Here is a 21,188-nt window from a genome sequence, read left to right on the forward strand (position 1 = left end):
CATGCAGAGGTCTGAAACCTGAAAATGCAACATTCGTTCATTCCTTGTCTGTAACTGCTTATCCAGTTCAAGGTCGCAGTGGGTCCAGCGCCTACCCGGAATCATTGGGCGCAAGGCAGTAACACGCTGGAGGGGCGCCAGTCCTTCACGGGGCGATACTCTCACATATTTTACTCACACACTCACACCTACGGACACTTTTTTAGTCGCCAATCCACCTACTGTGTTTTTGGACTGTGGGAGGAAAGCGGAGCACACGGGGGAACCCACGTGGACACGGGGAAAACACACCAACTCCTCACCCGGAGCGGGACTTTAACCCACAACCTCAAGGTCCCTGGAGCTGTGTGACTGCGACACTACCCGCCGAAAAAAGGCAACATGCAAAATTATTTTACAAATGTACAGTTCAAAATCAAGGCTGTGTCTCTATAAGCAGATCTATGCAGGATAGAGAGTTACTCTAAGAAAAACAGAATACAATTCTTTATAATACACTTGTTTTTTTTTTTAAGAACCCGTAAATGAGCAGATGTTTTGTCCAACCACAAAAAGTTCCAGAAACTGTTTTTAAGGACCCTTATACGTCGAGCTGCGTGTAATTTGACCTCAAATGAGTCTCTACCCCCTCCTCTTCTAGATGATCTGAAATTCGTCCAAAGAGAGCGGTGTCCAATAGGAGAGCGGGGTTGGGGTAGTGGGCGGGGCAGTAAAGTTCACACACAACCTCCAAGCACTACCTTGATATTCACACACACGCAGATACCTACAAACCTGTCAATAGCCGAACACACCGGAGTCATGGCGGAGAGCAGGGGGAAGGCCACGGACCAGATGAAGCTGTGGAAGGAGAGCAGAGGGGCTCAGGTCTGAACCGCTGTGTGTTTAGTTGTAGTTCGTTAGCTGCAGCGCTAACTGCACAGTGACAAACTGAACTGAGTCAAAGGTCGAGGCTGCAGATATAGCTACAGGACCTGTGTTTACCGACTGTTTACTCATAATATGTTATAGACAACTCCTTCTCTGTATGACTCTTTATTCCTCTTAACTCAGACCTAAGCGTTTCTTGGAGATTTAGCTCTTAACCTCAGTCCGAAACAGTCAAGTTCGGTTGAGCAGACGCTCGTGCTGCAGCTGTGCTGAAGATGCAGTATAATAATAAGCTAACGTTTGCAAGATAATAAAGTATAAGCGTAATGGTGTGGATGTCCTCTGATGTGACAAAACCGGAGTTGCATAACCGATATATACGACAACATTTCTATTTTCTATATTTGGATATAGCCGGTGTCATGATAATGGGATGAGTGGCGCAGTAGATCGCATTTGAAATAAGATTCTGTTTCATTAACACGTCCATTAAAGTGTGAGAGTATGCCTTTCTTATTCTGCGAAGTCACCATTTTGTAGAAAGGTGTTGATGGTTTCAGTAAAAACGGTGTAAATGATAGACTGTCTCGGATTCGACTATTTGAGAGAAGCCATTAGTCTTGAGTGTAAAACACTTTCAAGAGTTTGACTGACTGTGACAAAAACTCAGAGGAGAGGGTAGTTCACATCGAGAGATTAAAATCTTTATGTACCTTTTTAACAGTTTTTAGTTACAGCCTGTTGAATTCTCTAACAAGCTCAGACCAGCCACTGGAAGATGTATCCTTTGTTACAACAAAATTCTGGAGTGGATTTTTTCAGGACCGGACCTGGTGAAACCGCAAAGTTTACCCCCACGACTTGGCACAGGGGAAGGGACGTGTTCTCTTTAAAATTCTTTGTTTTCTTCTACTGAGAGGACGGGTCTAGAATATCAGACACACAGAGAACCAATCAGAATCGCAGCATGTGCTTCGCCCGCTGGTCTGTCTGATTGTCTAGATTAGATTAGACCAAACCTGTTAGAAGAAGCCAATAGAAGAAGCCACTCCTGCTGTTGATTTATAACTGGACTCTTCAGTGCCCCAGTTATGTAATCACCACCAACCGAGGACGGTCAGAGAATAACGGGGCAAAGGCCTGTGATTCTGCCTTGGCCAAACAGTAGTTGGTTACTAGTTTGGAAACTATTCTGTGAAATAGAACTGTTTAAGTTTACAAAGCAATTTAATTTTCACCATATCTAAACTGCACACTGATAATCGATCTTACTGCTGTTCTCATGCTTATGCTGCTTACTTTTTACAGTTTAATATCATACTAGGTGCGGTCTATGTATGAGTTATGTTAAAATTACATTTGAATGTTAATAACCTAAAACTGACACTTTAAAATATGCAATTATTAGGAAAACCTCTATGAATATGCATACACACAGGCATGTCTGTTATTTAATGTTAGTTCAATTATAAATATTATACACTACTGAAAATGTTGTTTTGTTTTGTTTTTTGCTTTCAGATTAATGTCATTGCCATTCAGCACCAAACACTGAAATATAAGAAAATAGACCACACCTTTGTTCAGACTTACCACCAGTCAACAAATTATGGTTCTTTAAAAATAAAGAAATAAATGGGCATAGTGTTTGACAAATCAAACCATAAAGAGAGTAATGAGTAATCATTTCTTTTCTGCCTGGTGTAAGCAGCATACTCCAGTTTCTAGTGAAAATGTGATCTATATACTGAGTTGAAGTAAGAATGAAGCCCTCTCTAATGGCTCAGAGTCAAAGAGTGCTGGGCAGAAATGCTAAGTGGCATTAGCAGGGTTTCACCACACACTTGAGTCTCTATCAAAGCATTGTTTTATAGTGCCCGTTGGTGGAGTATAGAGTTCAGACATGCCTTGTTCCTCATTTACAAATCAATTTTTTGAATAATTATTTGTGACAGGCCTGTTTGCACATTGAATTGTAGATTGTGCTTAAATAGATTGAGGGTCTTGAAAAAGCCACCAGGATTTCAGTAAGAATGTTAACCTGTTTCTGGATCAGATTACAAAACATCAGCATGATTAAGTTTTTCAACCCCTTATTTTGTTTGTGTTCTTGTCTCAGAGAGCAGATGTCCTGACCACAGGAGCAGGTGTCCCGGTTGGTGATAAGCTGAATCTTCAGACGGCAGGGCCACGGGGACCTCTGCTGGTGCAGGATGTCGTCTTCACAGATGAGATGGCTCACTTCGACCGGGAACGGATTCCTGAGAGAGTGGTGCATGCCAAAGGAGCAGGTTATAAAACCATTAAAGCTTATTAAAGTCCACATTTAATTGCTATTATATGTTTTTGGTTCATGTCCTTTTATACACCCTACAATAATTATTATCAGATTTAACATATTAAGATCAAATAAATAAATGGATCATTATATACCAGCCTGTGAGTTTTGATAAAATTGCTAACTGAGTGCTGCAGTGCAGGGTTGACATGGAACTGTCAGTGAAAGCATATTTCTTCTTGCTCCACAGGTGCATTCGGCTACTTTGAGGTGACTCATGACATCACACGCTACTGCAAGGCCAAGGTGTTTGAGCATGTTGGAAAGACCACCCCCATCGCTGTGCGTTTCTCTACTGTGGGTAAGCCTGTCTTAATTTCTTTTCACCAAAGAGTTCATGTTGTCTGTTTGTATCAAAATGGTTTAAAAGATTTGGAGGGAACCTATAAATGCTATTGCTCTTGCGTAACTGTTTGCTAGCTGTTTGCAAGACTCAATGGTTGGGTGCCAGCACTGCAGGAGTTTGGACTCTGTGTATATTGACTCCTCTTTGGTGGACAGCAGAATATGCCAACTAATGCTGGTGGAACAGATGCCTTGACCTGCCCCAGTTGAAATTAAGCCAAACAGAACTTACGAAAGAGAGTGTCATGCACCTCAATGCAAAGAGAGAGCAAATATCTACTGCTTAGATTTTCCTATTCCTCACACACATTCATGTATTGCATACAACTCTGTACTCTATATATAATAAATATGGGACATTGTTTTGCGTGTGTGTGTGTGTGTAGCTGGTGAGTCTGGCTCATCCGATACTGTGCGGGATCCTCGAGGATTTGCAGTGAAGTTCTACACTGAAGAGGGCAACTGGGATTTGACTGGAAATAACACACCCATCTTTTTCATCAGAGATGCACTGCTGGTGATTGCCCATATTTAACTTTATAAAGGCCTTGCTAATTAGCAAGTGAGCTGAATTGGATGTATTTATTGAGGCCCAATTCTGAAATGTGTACTGCAGTACTTTCAATCTGGAGCCTAGCTTGTGGCCTACAGTGATTCTGCAGACTATGATGTTGGATTTTATTATTGTTAGAAAAGAGCCCAGCTTTCCAACAGCTCGCATATACTGGATGATGTCTGAGTTTATCTGTATGTGTGTCTCTCTGTGTCCAGTTCCCATCCTTCATTCATTCTCAGAAGCGGAATCCTCAGACTCACCTGAAGGACCCTGACATGGTGTGGGACTTCTGGAGCCTTCGCCCAGAATCACTGCATCAGGTGTTGTTTTCTCTAGAAACATATAATATGTAGCAATTAGTTCTTATGAGAGTGGATTAAAAATAAATAGCAGGTTGGTCTGTTGAAATGGTTTTTGGTATCTTGTATATTTGTGCAACATGAGAGCCATCTGCAACAAAATTGAGTTTGGATATAAGTGAATTTATTGGATTTTTTTTATGACTTAATGAAAGGTTAGCAGCATTTAGTGTCTTTTTAAAACAAACATGTAAAAGTAAACTCTGAGGGTGTTTTGTGTTTGTGGCTGTAATGTTGATAAGATTAGTAAGTGCATGACTGAGATTATTTGGGGCACTGTTGAGGAAATTCTTTTGATAGTGGATACCTTGAAGTACTGTAATTTGTCTGGTTCAACATAAATATCCAAATTACAACTCTTCTCCAGGAATGTGAGACCTGTGTTTATTTTATTTCTTCTTGTCTTCTCTGTCTTGCTGCAGGTGTCTTTCCTGTTTAGTGACCGCGGTCTGCCTGATGGACATCGCCACATGAATGGCTATGGATCCCACACCTTCAAACTAATAAACTCTCAAGGCAACCCTGTATACTGCAAGTTCCATTACAAGGTGTGTGTATGCTTGTGTTTTCATGTTATGAACTTAGTAACATTTGAACATTTAAAAAAATAAATAAATAAATAATAATAAATTAAATCCATTAAATTGCTGTCCTTTTAAACACTACTTTATTGTATGTCTCAGTATGCTAAGTTAAACTTTCAGAAAGCGTTTTAACATCACACATGATGAAGCCTGTACACATAGTTGGAATTAACGCTACTGCCCCACACCTCATGGTTTAAGAACTTCTAAGAGATTTCAACATTTTTTATTAATACGTTTTTTTTCCAGCATAAATAATATATAAAAATAAATCTACTTTATGGACGCAACAGTAGGAACACTGTTTTCATCACTATATAAAACGGCTAATACCTCTCTAGGATCTGTAAAAAGGGGAATTTTGGGAGGAAGTTTATGTAAAGTTATTTATGTTTGAAAATACATGAACAAATGTAAGTTTCCAGATTAATGGCATGCATTATGCTTGACGGATTAGATCCATCTTTAAGGCTATTAGGGAACGTTTGATTCTGTAGCCTTAAGAATCTTTGGAGTTAGCTGTTCCACTAGAAGTGAAGGTAGATTTTTTCCAGAATCTTTAAATACCACACTGACCAGAGCAGACCTCTTGCTGTAAAACAAATTATACAAACTAAAACAAATTTAATCCTTAAAAAAATAAAGGGAACACTAAAATAACACATTCTAGATCACAATGAATTAAATGTTTCAGTAGAAAATCTTTATTCATTACATAGCGGAATGTGTTGGGAACAAAATAACATAAAAATTATTAATGTAAATCAAAATTATGACATGGAGGTCTGGATTTGGAAAAATAAAAGTGGAAAATGAAATGACAGGCTCATCCACCTTCAGTGGAAATTCCTCAAGACAAGTTAAAATGAGGCTCAGTTTTGTGTGTGGCCTCCACGTTCCGTCTGACCTCCCTACAACACCTGGGCATGCTCCTGATGAGGCGGCGGATGTTCTACTGAGGGATATCCTGCACAGTCTGTGGTGCAACGTGGCATTGTTGGATGGAACAAGACTCAATGTCCCAGATGTACTCGATTGGATTCAGGTCTGTGGAGGGGGCAGGCCAGTCCATAACATCAATGCCTTCATCATGCCGGAACTGCTGACACACTTCAGGCACATCTGGCCTAGCATCAGAAGGAACCCAGGGCCCACTGCACCAGCATATGGCCTCACAATGGGTCTGAGGATCTCATCCTGGTACCTAATGGAAGTCAGGGAACCTCTGGCTAGTACATAAAGGACTGTGTGGCCCTCCAAAGAAATGCCTCCCCACACCATTACTGACCCACTGCCAAACCCGTCATGCTGGAGGATGTTGCAGGCAGCAGAACGTTCTCCACAGCATCTGCAGACTCTTTCACATCTGTCACATGTGCTCCTCTGCTCTCATCCGTGAAGAGCACAAGGAGCCAATGGCAAATCTGCCAATTTTGGTGTTCTCTAACTGGACAGGTTGATTTCACAGAAGTGTGATTGACTTGAAGTTACAATGTGTTGTTTAAGTGTTCCCTTTATTTTTTTTTTCCTTGTCCCATTTTGGGCTTCGAAAATCAAAACAAAACAAACATTTAACACTGAATAAGTCAGCTATAAGAATATTTGCAGTTACAGTTTCTCTGAAAATTAAGGAGAGTAGGTGGGTCTATTTCAGCTCATGTTTTCACTAGTTCTGTGCTATTTTTATTATTTGCTAACATGAGAATAGCTCACATTTCCATCATACCAGTGTCAACATGCTGTAAATACTCTGGATACACTCCTTTGGGTTTGGGTATGTGTTCATGCATATTTCTAACATGTTTTTTCTCTCTCTGTCAGACTAATCAGGGCATTAAAAACTTGACTGTGGAGGAGGCAGAGCGTCTAGCATCCACTGACCCTGACTATGCCATCCGTGACCTGTATAATGCCATTGCCAATGGCAACTTCCCCTCCTGGACCTTTTACATCCAGGTCATGACCTTCGAGCAGGCAGAAAGGTTTAATTGGAATCCATTTGATTTGACCAAGGTGCTTACATCTGTGGTTACTTTAACCTCCCCGGACTTACCCTGTTCTCTGTCTCAAAGTTCTGTCAGTCTAGATTAAGTCTTGGAATAACTTAATCATAAGTTAGAAAGTTAATAAGTTAATGTATCTTTTGGCGCTATAGATGTGTTTTTTATTATTATGCTAAACAGACTGATTTGTTCTAGGTGTGGCCTCATAAGGACTATCCCCTGATCCCGGTGGGTCGCCTGGTGTTGAACAGAAACCCTGTAAACTACTTTGCTGAGGTGGAGCAGATGGCTTTTGATCCCAGCAACATGCCACCAGGCATTGAGCCTAGCCCTGACAAGATGCTGCAGGTAGGACACGTTTTGCATCTCTACTTTTGCGGTCAAATTGGAGTTTTGGTAAGTAGGCATTTGGAGATAACTAGATGAGTATTATATTGATGTTTATAGAATTTAAAAGAAATGAGATGGAAATTAAAACTTGATTGATTAATTGTGAATTATGTGGTGATTTAAATGTTTCTGTGGTTCTCATGCAGAGAAAAAATTTCATTCCTACATTTGAAGGATGTTGCTTTGACAGAAAATTGAGTTTTTACACCATCTTTCAAAAATAGGAATGGAACTATTTCTTTATTATTGACAAGCACACAGAAGGGAATCAAACGTAATGAAAATCAGGGTGAATTACATTTACAACTAGCATATTGTTGTCATCCATGTTATTCAGTAGAGACTAGTTCTGGCCCTGAAAATATTTGGCTATTCAGATATTAGTTTGTTGGGTATGTATACATCAACAAAGTGGTGTGTATAGTATCTAAATAAATACCAAAAGTATTGCTACTTCAGTGAAGTAATGTCAAACTATAAAGCATAGTTCCATATAATTCAAGACAAAACTGTGTAGATGAATATCAATCAATCAGTCAATCAAATTTTATTTATATAGCGCTTTTCACAACAAAAAGTCATCACAAAGAAGATCAGAGTCCAAGCCTCCTATGAGCAAGCCAGGGTCAACAGTGTCAAGGAAAAACTCCCTTAGCACACGAGGAAGAAACCTTGGAAGGATCCAAGACTCATACGGGGAACCCGTCCTCCTCGATTCGACACCGGAGAAACAACAGAGAACAGAACAGAAGTAAAAGTAAACTGATGACAGATGAAGGGGTTATAGTAATGTGAATGTAGAATATTAGTGATATATGAGTCTGAGGAAGAAGGAGGTGGTCAGTGATTCTGTGTGAGTTAAAAGTAGGTGCAGAGTTAATTTGAGATAAAACAGCATGGCCAAGCATGACAGTGTAGCGTGTTGGCGGTTACCAGAAAGCTAACTAAAAAACCTGTAGCTATGGTAGTATGACAGGGTTAATACTGAGCAGTGATAATATGAAAACCAGCTCGAACATTAATAGAGAAGGAGTAACCTGAAAGTGAGTGATTAACCAAAAGCTTGTTTGAAAGGTAGGTTTTTAGTCTAGATTTAAAGATTGAGCGTGTGTCTGAGCCCCGAACAGTAACCGGAAGGCTATTCCAGAGTGCAGTGTTTTTCTTAATGCAAGGAACTAAGAGTACATGGTCATCCTGTAAACGATGTGTACGCAACAGGTGATAAGGTATGAGAAGTTCAGTAAGATACTGCGGGCCTAAACCATTTAGAGATTTATAAGCTAAGAGGAGCATTTTATAGTCAATGCGAAATTTTACAGGTAGCCAGTGTAGGGACGAGAGAAATGAGGTTATATGGTCGAATTTTCTAGCTCTAGTGAGCCCCCTGGCTGCTGCATTTTTTAACTAACTGAAGCTTGTGTAACGCTTTGCATGAGCTCCCTGCCAGGAGCACATTGCAGTATTCTAGACGTGAAGTTATAAAAGCATGCACTAGTTTCTCTGCATCTTCTTAGGATAAAATATGCCGAATATTGGCAATATTGCGTAGGTGGAAGAAGGTGGTTTTGACTGTATTGGATATGTGGGTATCAAATGTCAGAGTCCAATCAAAGGCTACCCCTAAGTTTTTAATGATGGTATTGTGTCTTACTGTTGAATTATCAGGATTAATAGCAGCATTTCTGAATGAAGGTTTGAGTATCTGTACCTAGTAACAAGACCTCAGTTTTATCAAAATTTAACATGAGAAAAAATTGCATCATCCAGTCTTTAATTTCAGTTAGACATTCTGTTATTTTACGTAGACAAGCAACAACATTAGGTTTGGCTGATATATACAGTTGTGTGTCATCAGCATAACAGTGGAATTGAATACCATGCTTACGGATTAGTCTACCCAGTGGCAGCATGTAGAGTGTGAATAATATAGGGCCAAGCACTGATCCTTGTGGAACACCATATTTAACAAAAGAATGATTAGAGGATTTATTATTCAGATAAACAAAATGGTAATGTCAGATAAATAGGATCTGAACCACGAGAGGGCAGATCCTTTTATTCCTACCAGATTTTCCAGCCTATCAAGAAGCATCACATGATCTATGGTATCAAACGCTGCACTAAGGTCAAGCAGCACCAGAGATATAGAGATATAGCCCTTATCATGTGAAAGGAGTAAGTCATTAGTTACTCTTGTTAGACCTGTTTCTGTGCCGTGATTTAGTCTAAATCCAGATTGAAAAATGTCATGATTGTCATTGAGAGCACAACTACTGTGACACGACTTTTTCTAGAATCTTAGCAATAAAATGGAGGTTTGATATTGGCATGTAGTTAGTGAGCGCAAGAGGGTCAAGATTGGGTTTTTTAATAATTGGTTTGATTACCGCTAGTTTCAGGGGTTTTGGTACGTATCCAATGTTGAGGGACGAGTTTATTATTGTGAACAATGGTCTAATGACTTTAGGTAAGATTTGTTTAAATAACTGTGTTGGTATAGGTTCCAGTATGCATGAAAATGATTTAGATGAGCCAATTAAAATAAGCAGGTCATTTTCATTGACAGAATTGAAGTAGTCTAAGTGCACCTCAGAGCTGGCGGGGGGTTCATCAACAAGAGCCGATGTGACTTCGGACTGATTTTGGATTTTGAAGCGAATGCAATCAATTTTATCATTAAAAAAGTCATTATTACAGAAATCAGAGGGGACAATGGAGTTGATTTCCTTTTTGTTGCCAATTAGATTTGATACAGTGCTAAAAAGGAATCTAGGGTTGTCTTTGTTGTTTTCTATAAGAGAAGAGATGTACTGTGATTTGGCTTTAGATAAGGCATGTTTGTAGTCGGTGAGGCTGTGCTGCCATGCAATTCGGAAGCATTCTAGTTTTGTGTGTCTCCATTTACGTTCATGGTTACGAGCAGCCAGTTTTAAGGCACGCATGCTGTCACTTTACCATGGAGCAAGCCTTTTCTCTCTAAATTGTTTCTAAATTGTGTCTAGATTTGTACACAAAGTTTGTAGGTTGTTTGTAATGAGCTCAAGGTCATTAGGGTGAGTTGGAAAATAAATGCTGGTAAGGTCTGGAAGGTTAAACACTGTGTGTTTGCATTGATGAGTGGGCTCAGTAACATTCTGAGTAAACATTAGCGCATCCAAAATGGATTCAAATGCAATTTTAAGTGGATCATGATCCTTCTCAAAGTGAATATTGAAATCACCAACAATTAAGGCCTTTTCTGAAGCGATAACTACACTTGAGAGAAAATCAGCAAATTCACAAAGAAATTCTGTATAAGGGCCAGGAGGACGATAGATTGTGATGAGCATAAGAGTGCCTCCTTTTTGATGCAGTAACTTTAAGAGTAAGCACTTAAAAGGATTTAGTGTCATAACCAGATTTTTGTGTTGTGTCTATGGTAGGGTCATAAATTGTGGCTAATCCACCACCACAACCAGATGTTCATGGGCAACTGTAATAGCTGAAGTCAGGGGGAGTGGACTCATTTAGGGCAATGTATTCATTGGGTTTAGCCCATGTTTCACAGAGACATAATGCATAGAGTTTATCAGTAATAATATCACAGACAGAAACTTTAATATTACTTACCTGCTCGCTATTCAGTCAACCTACCCGACTGATGTGACTGGGAAGGACCAGTCAGTTCTGGCGCAGAACCACCTCAATGTTCTCAGAGAGAACTACGGATCCTAGGCGGCTCGGATGAAGCCCATCCCAACGATACAGGGCCAGACGCTCACGAAAGCACTCCCAGTTGTCAATGTAGTCCACGCCGACAGTGCCACACCAATCCAGGAGCTAGGAGTGGAGCCCAAAGAGCCTGCTGAACACCTCGCATCCTTGACGGTAGGTGGGCAGGGGGCCAGAGACGATAATCCTAGCGTCCGTCGTCTTCCGAGCGGTATCCAGAAGTGAACGGTACCTCGCTCAGGACCTCGCTGCGGAGATGTCGTTCAAGAACAACGGTGCCAAAGTGCTGAGGGAAGCCGCCTGGCAATGTCCAGGACACGTACACCTGGGAGACAAGACACAGTTGCATTACTCTTTGTGCCCGGCACTTTTAAATGTCTTACTATTGAATCTCCAATAATAAGAACACCGTCCTGTTTAGTCTTCGCTGCTGGAGCAGGTGCAGGTGAAGACCGGGAGCTGAGCACCTCAAACCAGTTGGCAGAAGTGAAGACTGGTTGTGGTGGAGGGGGGGACGGCCTCGGCTTCCCGCTGGCGCTCCCATCCCGGTGCAGGCTCATTCCTCGGCAGGCGCCATGAAGAGAAAAAAAACTGATGAGGACTAATATGTACGAAGTTAAGAAACACAGTGGATTAGGAACGATGAAGACAGCACACTAAGATAAGCAATGCCAAAAAAATATGTAATAGAGATTGTAAATAAACGTCTAAATGACTAAATAAACAGCAAACAGTTTCAAATCGAGCACGCAACCAGTCAGCCGGAAGTGACGTACCTGTAAAGTCCCATGTGAAGCTCCCCTGCTTCCAATAGTGGAACAACATTGGAACTGATGTCTGTATTAAGTGTAATGTCAATATAGTTGTAGCTGATTGTTGTGTTTGCTTGTTACAAATATTAACATTTTTTACTTTAGCGCATTTTAATTCAAAACATCAGAAATTACTTTAAAGGTAAACATCAGGCAGCAACTGTTATTCCAAATGCATTTTCGTTCATTCATTCATTATCTGTAAGCCCTTATCCAGTTCAGGGTCGCGGTGGGTCCAGAACCTACCTGAAATCACTGTGCGCAAGGCTGGAATACACCCTGGAGGGGGCACCAGTCCTTCACAGGGCAACACTCACACATTCACTCACACCTACGGACACTTTTGAGTCGCCAATCCACCTACCAATGGGTGTTTTTGGACTGTGGGAGGAAACCCGAGCACCAGGAGGACACTGGTAGAACACACCAAACTCTTCACAGACAGTCACCCAGAGTGGGAATCGAACTCGCAACCTCCATGTCCCTGGAGCTGTGTGACTGCGACACTACCTGCGACAGCTGGTTTACAAAGTCTTATGTAACACTGGGCACACACTAACAAAAGAAGAATTAGCTATTAAAATGGGGATTAACATCTAAAATGAGTGTAAACTCAAATTCACCTTTAAAAATGTACATTAAAGCCATTTGTGTGCATTTACGATTCGTTATATCATTACATACAAGTAATAAATACAGATATAGATGGCTTTTTTAATATAGATGGCCTTGCTCCTTAAGACCTTAAGAGGATGGTGACAAAATCCTGCTTAATTTGTATCGCAGCTAAAACACTCTAGGTCTTAAGAACAACTGCACTCCACTGGTTTCAGCTAACTCCACCCTTAGTTCAACTTTGAAAAATGTTTAGAAATGCCAGGGACAATATACAGACAATATAATCTAAACCTCTGCCAAAACACTTCCATGCTCAAGGCTTGTACGTTTCACATATTTATAAACATACATTTATTGTAGATTTCTTGTATTGCTTTGTAATATATTGTTGCACTCTTATTAACACACTTATGTGATGTGTTCTGAACAGGGGCGTCTCTTCTCATACCCTGACACCCATCGCCACCGCCTTGGTGCAAACTACCTCCAGCTGCCTGTAAACTGCCCCTACCGTAGCCGTGTAGCCAACTATCAGAGAGATGGACCCATGTGCATGTCTGACAATCAGGGTGAGTGAACGCTACTTTGATCTACACACACGCAAACACAAAACACACAGATATCCACAGATTAATCACTGTGCAAGTGTGTGATCTGAGTAGGATTTTTCTCCTGCTCAGTTTAATAAGTAAACAAATAATGTGCAAACGTAGGCAGTGGTAATATTAAAGTGTTCGCTGTAATACATGAAGTATAACCTGTCCCTTCACTCTACAGCCCCACAGCAGTAATTCATAGCTGGACTATATTAATTAAGAAAAGTAGTCACAATGCGCAATCAGATTATTCCACTGTCTGAAATGCATTTTATTTATTTATAAACTTAAGATCTATTTGATTTACGTTTCCCGGTCAAATTCGGTCAGTAGGGGGAGCTGTACACCCACTTCTGTACATTTTCACTATCAAAACGTTAACATGAATTAGGATGTGCTTATTAACCACATGGTCTATGATGTCTTGTTTCCACATCACATGAAATGTTCATTAATTTACACAATTAATTGTTTGTATGTCATTCACTGTTCGAATATGCACTCATTTTAATTCATTTATTTAAAAAAAGGTTTGTATTCACACACACAAAGCCACATCACTTTTTTGTCTTTTGCTTTTTTTTTTTTTACTTGTCAATCCAGATTATATTGTCAAATTTTTATTTATGTAATTTTTACATAAACACGTGCTGTGTGTATATGTATATATGTGTGTGTATATGTGTGTGTGTGTGTGTGTGTGTATATATATATATATATATATATATATATATATATATATATATATATTTAAAGCTTTATCAATTGTTGTAGCAAAATTGCTTTAGTGGTACATTTTTGATCACCAGAACTTTGTCAATACCAATCTTTGTTTGCTGTCTTCTTGCCCACAGGGGGAGCACCCAACTACTTCCCCAACAGCTTCAGTGCTCCAGATTGTAAGCCTCAGTACATGGAGACAAAGTTCAGGGTGTCTCCTGATGTTGCTCGCTACAACAGCGCAGATGAGGACAATGTGACTCAGGTAGGTGTGGGATCAGGGGGTGAGTTGGTCACTAACGTTTATTTTGAAGGATGTTGCCCTCTCCAACTCTCTCTGGGCTCCTGCAGGTTCGCACATTCTTCACTGAAGTCCTGAACGAGGCGGAGAGAGAGCGTCTGTGTCAGAACATGGCTGGCCATCTGAGTGGAGCACAACTGTTCATCCAAAAACGCATGGTAACCCTTCAGTCATTTCAGGCGTCTCTTATGGATTGTTCTAAATAACTCACTCTGATTTGGTCTCACTGTCTCATCTCAAAATCTGTCTCTGTCTCAACTCATACTGTTTCAACTCAGTTACCATCACATTTCTGTTACTGTCTCAGCTGTCACCACCTCGTCTTAGTAACTGACTCATCTCAATCAACAGTCTGTTCTCAGCTCTGTCAGTATCCCACCCATCACTCAATCTTAACTCATTTAATTTCAAATCAAATCAAATCAAATCAAATTTATTTATATAGCGCTTTTCACAACTGATGTTGTCACAAAGCAGCTTCACAGAATTCCAGTAAGACAAGATTTGACATGAAATGTAAAGACAAATGTAAAACCCTCAAGTGAGCAAGCCAGGGGCGACAGTGGCAAGGAAAAACTCCCCCAGCTGAGGAAGAAACCTTGGGAGGAACCAAGGCTCACAAGGGGTGACCCATCCTCCTCTGGTCAATCTACTGGTGATGATAGTTAGTAGTCCATGAGAACTTCAGTGTAGGGAGAGCTTCAAGGCACTTGGTGGTTGCTGGAGCGTGGGCAGCTGGTATGAAGCGTGGAGGAGGATCTCGACAGTCATCCATCAGTGTCCAGACAGACAGGTGGGCAGTCGTTTACTCGGAAAGATGTAAAGGGATGGAATTAGTTTTGAACTGTTTTGTGTTTGTAAAGTAGAAAATATGAAAATTGTGGCTAATGACTCCGGCAGATCTGACTATGACAGCATTAACTAAAAGGAGAGAACCAGGAGGACACACAGACACGGGAGCTTCCTGAAACACTGGCATCCCTCCGCTCCACCGTCAACAAACCTGAGTGATCGCGAGAAGCGGCGGGACAACAGCACCAGCGTCTCAGTATACTATAATTCCCTGTGTCCATGGACCCCCCGGATCTGCCGCCTTTATCTATGGGGGAGCATTAGCTACCAAATGATAAACTAAACAAATGAGTTTTTAGCCTACATTTGAAGATTGCGACTGTGTCTGAGTCCCGAACATTTTCTGGAAGATCATTCCAGAGTTGGGGGGCTTTATAAGAAAAGGCTCTTCCCCCAGCTGAGGCCTTCTGAATTCTGGGAACGTTTAAAAATCCAGTATTCTGTGATCTGAGTGAACGTGGAGGCTCATAATAGGAAATTGTATCTTGAAGATATTCAGGAGCAAGCCCATGTAGAGCTTTATATGTTAATAACAAAATTTTGTAGTCAATGCGGAATTTCACAGGCAGCCAATGAAGTGATGATAAAACTGGGCTGATATGTTCAGATTTTCTAGTTTTAGTGAGGACCCTAGCTGCAGCATTTTGAACTAGTTGAAGTTTTCTTAAATTGCTGCTGGTGCATCCTGACAGTAGTGCGTTACAGTAGTCAAGCCTTGAAGTAATAAAGGCATGTACTAATGTTTCTGCGTCCTGGAGGGATAAGGCATTTCTAATCTTAGCAATATTGCGAAGATGTAAAAAAGCTGTCCTAGTGATACTACCTATGTGTTGATCAAATGATAAATCCGGGTCAATTATGACACCAAGATTTTTTGCTGCTGAACCAGGTTTAACTGGAGAGTTAGCTAGATTTAAAATTAAATCTGATAATTTATTTCCTGTCACTTTTGGACCCAAAAGCAGGACCTCTGTTTTGTTGCTGTTTAAAAGGAGGAAGTTATGCAACATCCAGCCTTGCACGTCTTTTACACAGTCCTCTATTTTCTTTAATCTGTGTTTGTCATCGGGTTTGGCTGACATATACAATTGTGTGTCGTCTGCGTAACAGTGAAAGTTAATGTCATGGTTTCTGTAACATGTGCCTAGCGGTAACATGTATAATGTAAATAATAATGGTCCTAAAATAGAGCCTTGTGGAATTCCAAATCTTACTTTAGAATAATTTGAATTTAGATTGTTTACTTTTACGAATTGATAACGTTCCGTTAAGTAAGATTTGAACCATAATAGGGCTGTCCCTGTGATTCCAACCATGTTTTCTAACCTTTCTATGAGAATATTGTGGTCTATTGTATCAAAGGCTGCGCTTAGGTCAAGAAGCACCAACAGGGATACGTGGCCTTGATCAGAGGCAAGAAGAAGATCATTTGTTATCTTGACTAGAGCTGTCTCTGTACTATGATGTTGCCTGAATCCAGATTGGAATTTTTCATATATATGATTCTTATGTAGATATGAACTAAGTTGTTGGGCCACAGCTCTTTCTAAGATCTTAGACAGAAATGGCAAATTAGAAATAGGCCTGTAATTAGACAGTGTACTAGCATCAAGATTTGGTTTCTTGATCATAGGTTTAATAACTGCTAGTTTAAAAGCTTTGGGTACATGGCCCAGACTAAGCGATGAGTTTACTATAGTTAAAAGAGGATCAATAATAGCTGGTAGTACTTCTTTGAGCAACTTTGTGGGAATTGCATCAAGTGTGCAAGTTGTACAGTTTGCGGAGGTGATAATCTTCTCTAGTTCTAATTGTGGGAGTGGGTAAAAGGTTTCAAATCTTTCTTTTACAGTTATATTATGTTTTATTTCATTCACATCAGGTGGCAGCCAGGATGGATTTGATCCTGTGGCTAGAGTTTGTTGTCTAATATTCTCAATTTTATTATTAAAAAAGTCCATAAAATCTTTACTGGTGAGAGTTGCTGGAATTAGTTGTTCAGAACCTGCTTGGTTTTTTGTAATTCTAGAAAACACACTAAACAGTGCTCTCGGATTATTTTTATTATGGGAGATCAGCGAGGCCAGATATGCTGAGCGAGCTTTAGAGAGGGCATTTCTATACTCTATAAGGCTGTCCTTCCAGGCAGAATGGAACACTTCAAGCTTGGTTGATCGCCATTTCCGCTCTAGTTTTCGTAATGTTTGTTTTAAAGTACGGGTCTTATCGTTATACCATGGTGCGAGCTTTTTCTGTCTTATACTTTTATGTTTAAGTGGTGCTACCTTTTCTAAAGTAGATCGACAGGTATTTTCTAGGTAATCAGTTAGTACATCTAGGTCCATTGGGTCTGATGGAGTTGGAACTGGGGTCGATAGTTCTGGTAGGTTTTCTATAAATTGTAGGGCGGTAGATGGTTTTATTATACGCCTTGTAGAATAGCGAGGGTTCTTACATATATTATGGATAAAACGTAGCTCATATGAAATTAAGTAATGATCGGAGATTGCTGAGGATTGCGGTAAGATATTAATTTTGTCAATGTTAAGACCTAGTGTCAGAACTAAATCTAAAGTGTGGCTGCAGTAGTGTGTAGGCCCTGTTACATTTTGAGTAATACCAATAGAGTCTAAGATTGAGGTAAATGCCTTTTTTAGTGGGTCACTTTCCTTCTCAAAATGGATATTGAAATCTCCTACAATTATAACTTTATGATTGCACACCGCTAGGTTTGTAGCAAAATCTCTGAATTCTTTCAGAAATTATAAGTAAGGCCCTGGTGGTCTGTAAATGTTGCATAATAAAAATGCGTCCTTTTTTGTGACCGGATTTGTAATAATAGTGGAGAGAACCTCAAAAGAAGAGAAGGTGTCACATTGTTTAAGACTAATTTCTAGGGTATTTTGGTAAATTACACATACTCCACCTCCTTTGCCTGATATTCTTGGGCTATGTGCATAATTATAGCCTAGGGGGGTGGCTTCATTTAGTGCTAAATATTCATTTGGTTTAACCCATGTTTCCGTGAGACAGAAAACATTGAATTTATGATCACTTATAATATCATTTACGATGAGTGCTTTTGAGTTTAGTGATCTTATGTTGAGTAACCCAAATTTTAGTTCTGAGGTGTTGCTGCTAGGTGTTGTGTATGATTTAATATTGATTAGGTTGCTGAAACAGGCTGATTTTGTTTTTCTACTTTTACATTTAGTTCGGGGGAAAGACACAGTCTCAATACAGTTGAACCTGGGTGACGCCTCAAGACAGTTCGCAGACGGTCGGTTTAGCCTGTCTGTCTGCGGCCTGGTCCCGGCTCTGGATTGTCAGCAGCTATCTACACTACTCTGCTGACTAACTAAAAGACTATGTGCTATACTGCAAGAAAGTAAGGCAGCACCCTCCCGCGTGGGGTGGATACCATCCCTACCTATAAGACCAGGCTTGCCCTCAAAACGTAACCAATTGTGTCTATAAAGCCCACTTGATTTTCGGAACACCACTTGGACATCCAGCAGTTTAACGCCCAAAGTCTGCTGTAAGCTTCGTCGCCACGCCGCATTGGTATGGGGCCAGAGCAGATCGGACATCGTCTGGGCCTGTTTAATCACCTCTGTAATATTACCCTTAGTTACCTCAGACTGCCGCAGACGAATTTCACTCATTTTACTGATTTTTCCCTCTCACCAGGTCCAGTGTCTGATGGCAGTGCACAAGGATTATGGCTCACGTGTTCAGGCGCTGCTCGACAAATACAATGCAGAGGGCAAAAAGGTACAGTATCATATCACTATCATTACACATCAGTTGCCTTTGGTTTTGTTCTAACAAGAAGAATAATGTAATTTTCTCTTTTCTTTCTTATTTCCTAGAACTCTGTGCATGTGTATACTCAGGGAGGAACATCTGCCATGACTTCATCCTCCAAAATGTAATGTGTGTAGATTAACTGTGAAAGCACATTGTGTTTATTGCAGCTATTTACACCCTTGACTACTGAAATATTCACTCAAACATACAGTCAAACGCAGTCTTTCTCAGCTCTTCCACAGCTCAGGGCTGATATAAGACCAGCCTCCAATGCCCATATAATCATTTTGATGCAGATGTGAAAGGCACAATGTGATTTGTAGTATATACTATTTCAGGTGGTTTCGTTGGTATTGTAACATTCTAATCAAATTGATGCATAATTTTCAACAGCACACTTGATAATTATGAAGTTTGAGCTAAAAACTTTTGAATCTGTTGTAGATTCAGATTAAAATATTCAGTAAAAGGCAGCTCTCCACTTGGTAGCCTTTGCATATCAGCTAAGTTCTTTTGAATGGGTTGGAACCATTTTATAAAGCAGCATTTTTCAGTTTCAACTCTTATTTGCTACTGTTCCACAGTAGCCTTTTTGAATATTCATTTATGCATGTAATTATATTTTCTCAGAACACAAAGTTGTAGAAAGCCTTTTTATGCCCTGGTAATTTGTGCCCAACAATAGATTAAAAGCTAGAAATGAAACTTTTATATCTTCTTAAATGAGCCTCAGTACAGCTTTATCTGGTCTTTCATTCTGGTGAAATACAGAATTATATTTTAACAAACACTACTCCCTTGATCACAGTCAGTAACGTGAACATAAATTTTATTCATGTCAACATTAACAAGACATTCCCTGACTGTACAGTGATTTAACAGTGATTTCAGTAACGAGTCCTCCTATTAGATAATTGATAGGGTTTTTTTTTTTTTTTTAAATATAAATGTTCTTCGATACATTAATAAAGAAGTAATGCTTTGTGAAAAGATTTGTTAAAAGCAAGAACAGACAGATCACAGCATGAGGGCCACAGTGTGATTGTGCCTTAAGTACTTCATGGATTAATACTCTGCCTAAAAACTGAAAACCCTAGCACTTAAATAATGAACTGTGGGGTTTTTATATGCTTTTGCTGAGCAGCTGATTCATTTCATCCGTCCAATTTCTATTTACCTACAATATTATTAAAAGATGCATTAAGCCTTACTTTTCCTTGTCAATTTCTTTATTCAGTCTTTTTCTCCATGCCTAGACAGAAGAGATACATTTTTGTGATGGCATGAACTATGCTCTGTAACCAAATTAATAAATCATAATTATTTACTAAGCATGTGTGTTGTTTTTATTTAAAGTTGTATCCCCATAAACCAAAGTGTTGCATTTACTGATTTTAGAGGTGAGTTTTGTTTTTTTAATGAATCTCAGTGCCCAGAAAATGGAGAATTAATAATTAAACAAAAAGCAGTACTAAAGTTTTACCTGTTTCAAAACAACATTAAAGAATTAATAATAATGATAAGTCTGGTGTTATACTCTGGAAATTTTGACTTTTTTTCATTGCTTCAAAAATTTGGACCAGGTCCATGTTTAAAACGATGTTCTGTAAACTTTCCTTTTTAATACTTCGTTAAATGTTATTATTTATTAACTCTCCCCATACACTCAAACGCTTTGGAAGGTTTGTATAATTATGTATTTGTGTTGAAAAATTGTCAAATGGGAAAATGAAGCCAAAATTATACTGCTTTAGAATTTAATTTAAGGTGTATAGCAGTGGTAGCGTAGATTTATCATAACCACACTCCTGTGCATTATTAGACATACTCATGCAAAAGTACTCTACACCAGGACTGCTACAGAGATCCAGAGCTTTTTCCCAATGCAGGTGGCAGATGTCCAGAAGGAAAAATATTACACTATGCATTTCTAGCATTTTAGGCTAGTTGCCTTAAATTTAGTAAAATTGAGTCCAAAATAGAGTTTTGGAAATCTTCAGATTTGTGCTGAAAATTTTTAAGTTTGTACACGTATGAACATGCAATTTTCAGGATAATATTTCTTGAAATATTTTTTATTTTTTTTTGGCTCATTATCTGCTTCTATTGGGTAGTGTATAGTATAAATACAGTCTAAATGCAAGTATTTCCTTAGAGAATAATAAAGCTCTCATCTTTAAAAAAAAACCACATACTTTAATATAACTAAAATATTTATTTTCTAATAGATATAAAGATTTATTAAGTTTAATGGGATTAAAATGTGTCCACAGTGTATGAGTTTTATGAGGAATGATGGTTGTAATTTGTGGCACAAAACAAA

The 21,188-nt window shown here is 39.4% G+C and overlaps 1 protein-coding gene across 1 annotated transcript; it reads left to right on the plus strand.

The window, feature by feature from the left end:
* The first annotated feature begins 715 nt into the window (after window positions 1-715).
* Window positions 716-20,178, plus strand: cat (catalase). Its single transcript, XM_066668301.1, has 13 exons — window positions 716-867; window positions 2,990-3,161; window positions 3,399-3,509; window positions 3,940-4,070; window positions 4,325-4,429; window positions 4,891-5,016; window positions 6,874-7,065; window positions 7,251-7,403; window positions 13,017-13,155; window positions 14,037-14,167; window positions 14,254-14,361; window positions 18,746-18,829; window positions 18,928-20,178. The coding sequence occupies exons 1-13, from the start codon at window positions 802-804 to the stop codon at window positions 18,988-18,990; spliced, it is 1,581 nt and encodes a 526-aa protein (XP_066524398.1). The 5' UTR covers window positions 716-801; the 3' UTR covers window positions 18,991-20,178.
* The last annotated feature ends 1,010 nt before the right edge of the window (window positions 20,179-21,188 follow it).

Source organism: Hoplias malabaricus, chromosome 4 (assembly GCF_029633855.1).
Source record: "Hoplias malabaricus isolate fHopMal1 chromosome 4, fHopMal1.hap1, whole genome shotgun sequence".
Lineage (NCBI taxonomy): Eukaryota > Metazoa > Chordata > Actinopteri > Characiformes > Erythrinidae > Hoplias > Hoplias malabaricus.

Bases quoted from the DNA above. Each gene is read 5' to 3' on its own strand.
- cat (XM_066668301.1), top strand. From the start codon at position 802: ATGGCGGAGAGCAGGGGGAAGGCCACGGACCAGATGAAGCTGTGGAAG. The intron at 3,162-3,398 runs GTTATAAAACCA...CTTGCTCCACAG, and splicing joins GGTGCATGCCAAAGGAGCAG to GTGCATTCGGCTACTTTGAG. The intron at 13,156-14,036 runs GTGAGTGAACGC...TCTTGCCCACAG, and splicing joins GTGCATGTCTGACAATCAGG to GGGGAGCACCCAACTACTTC.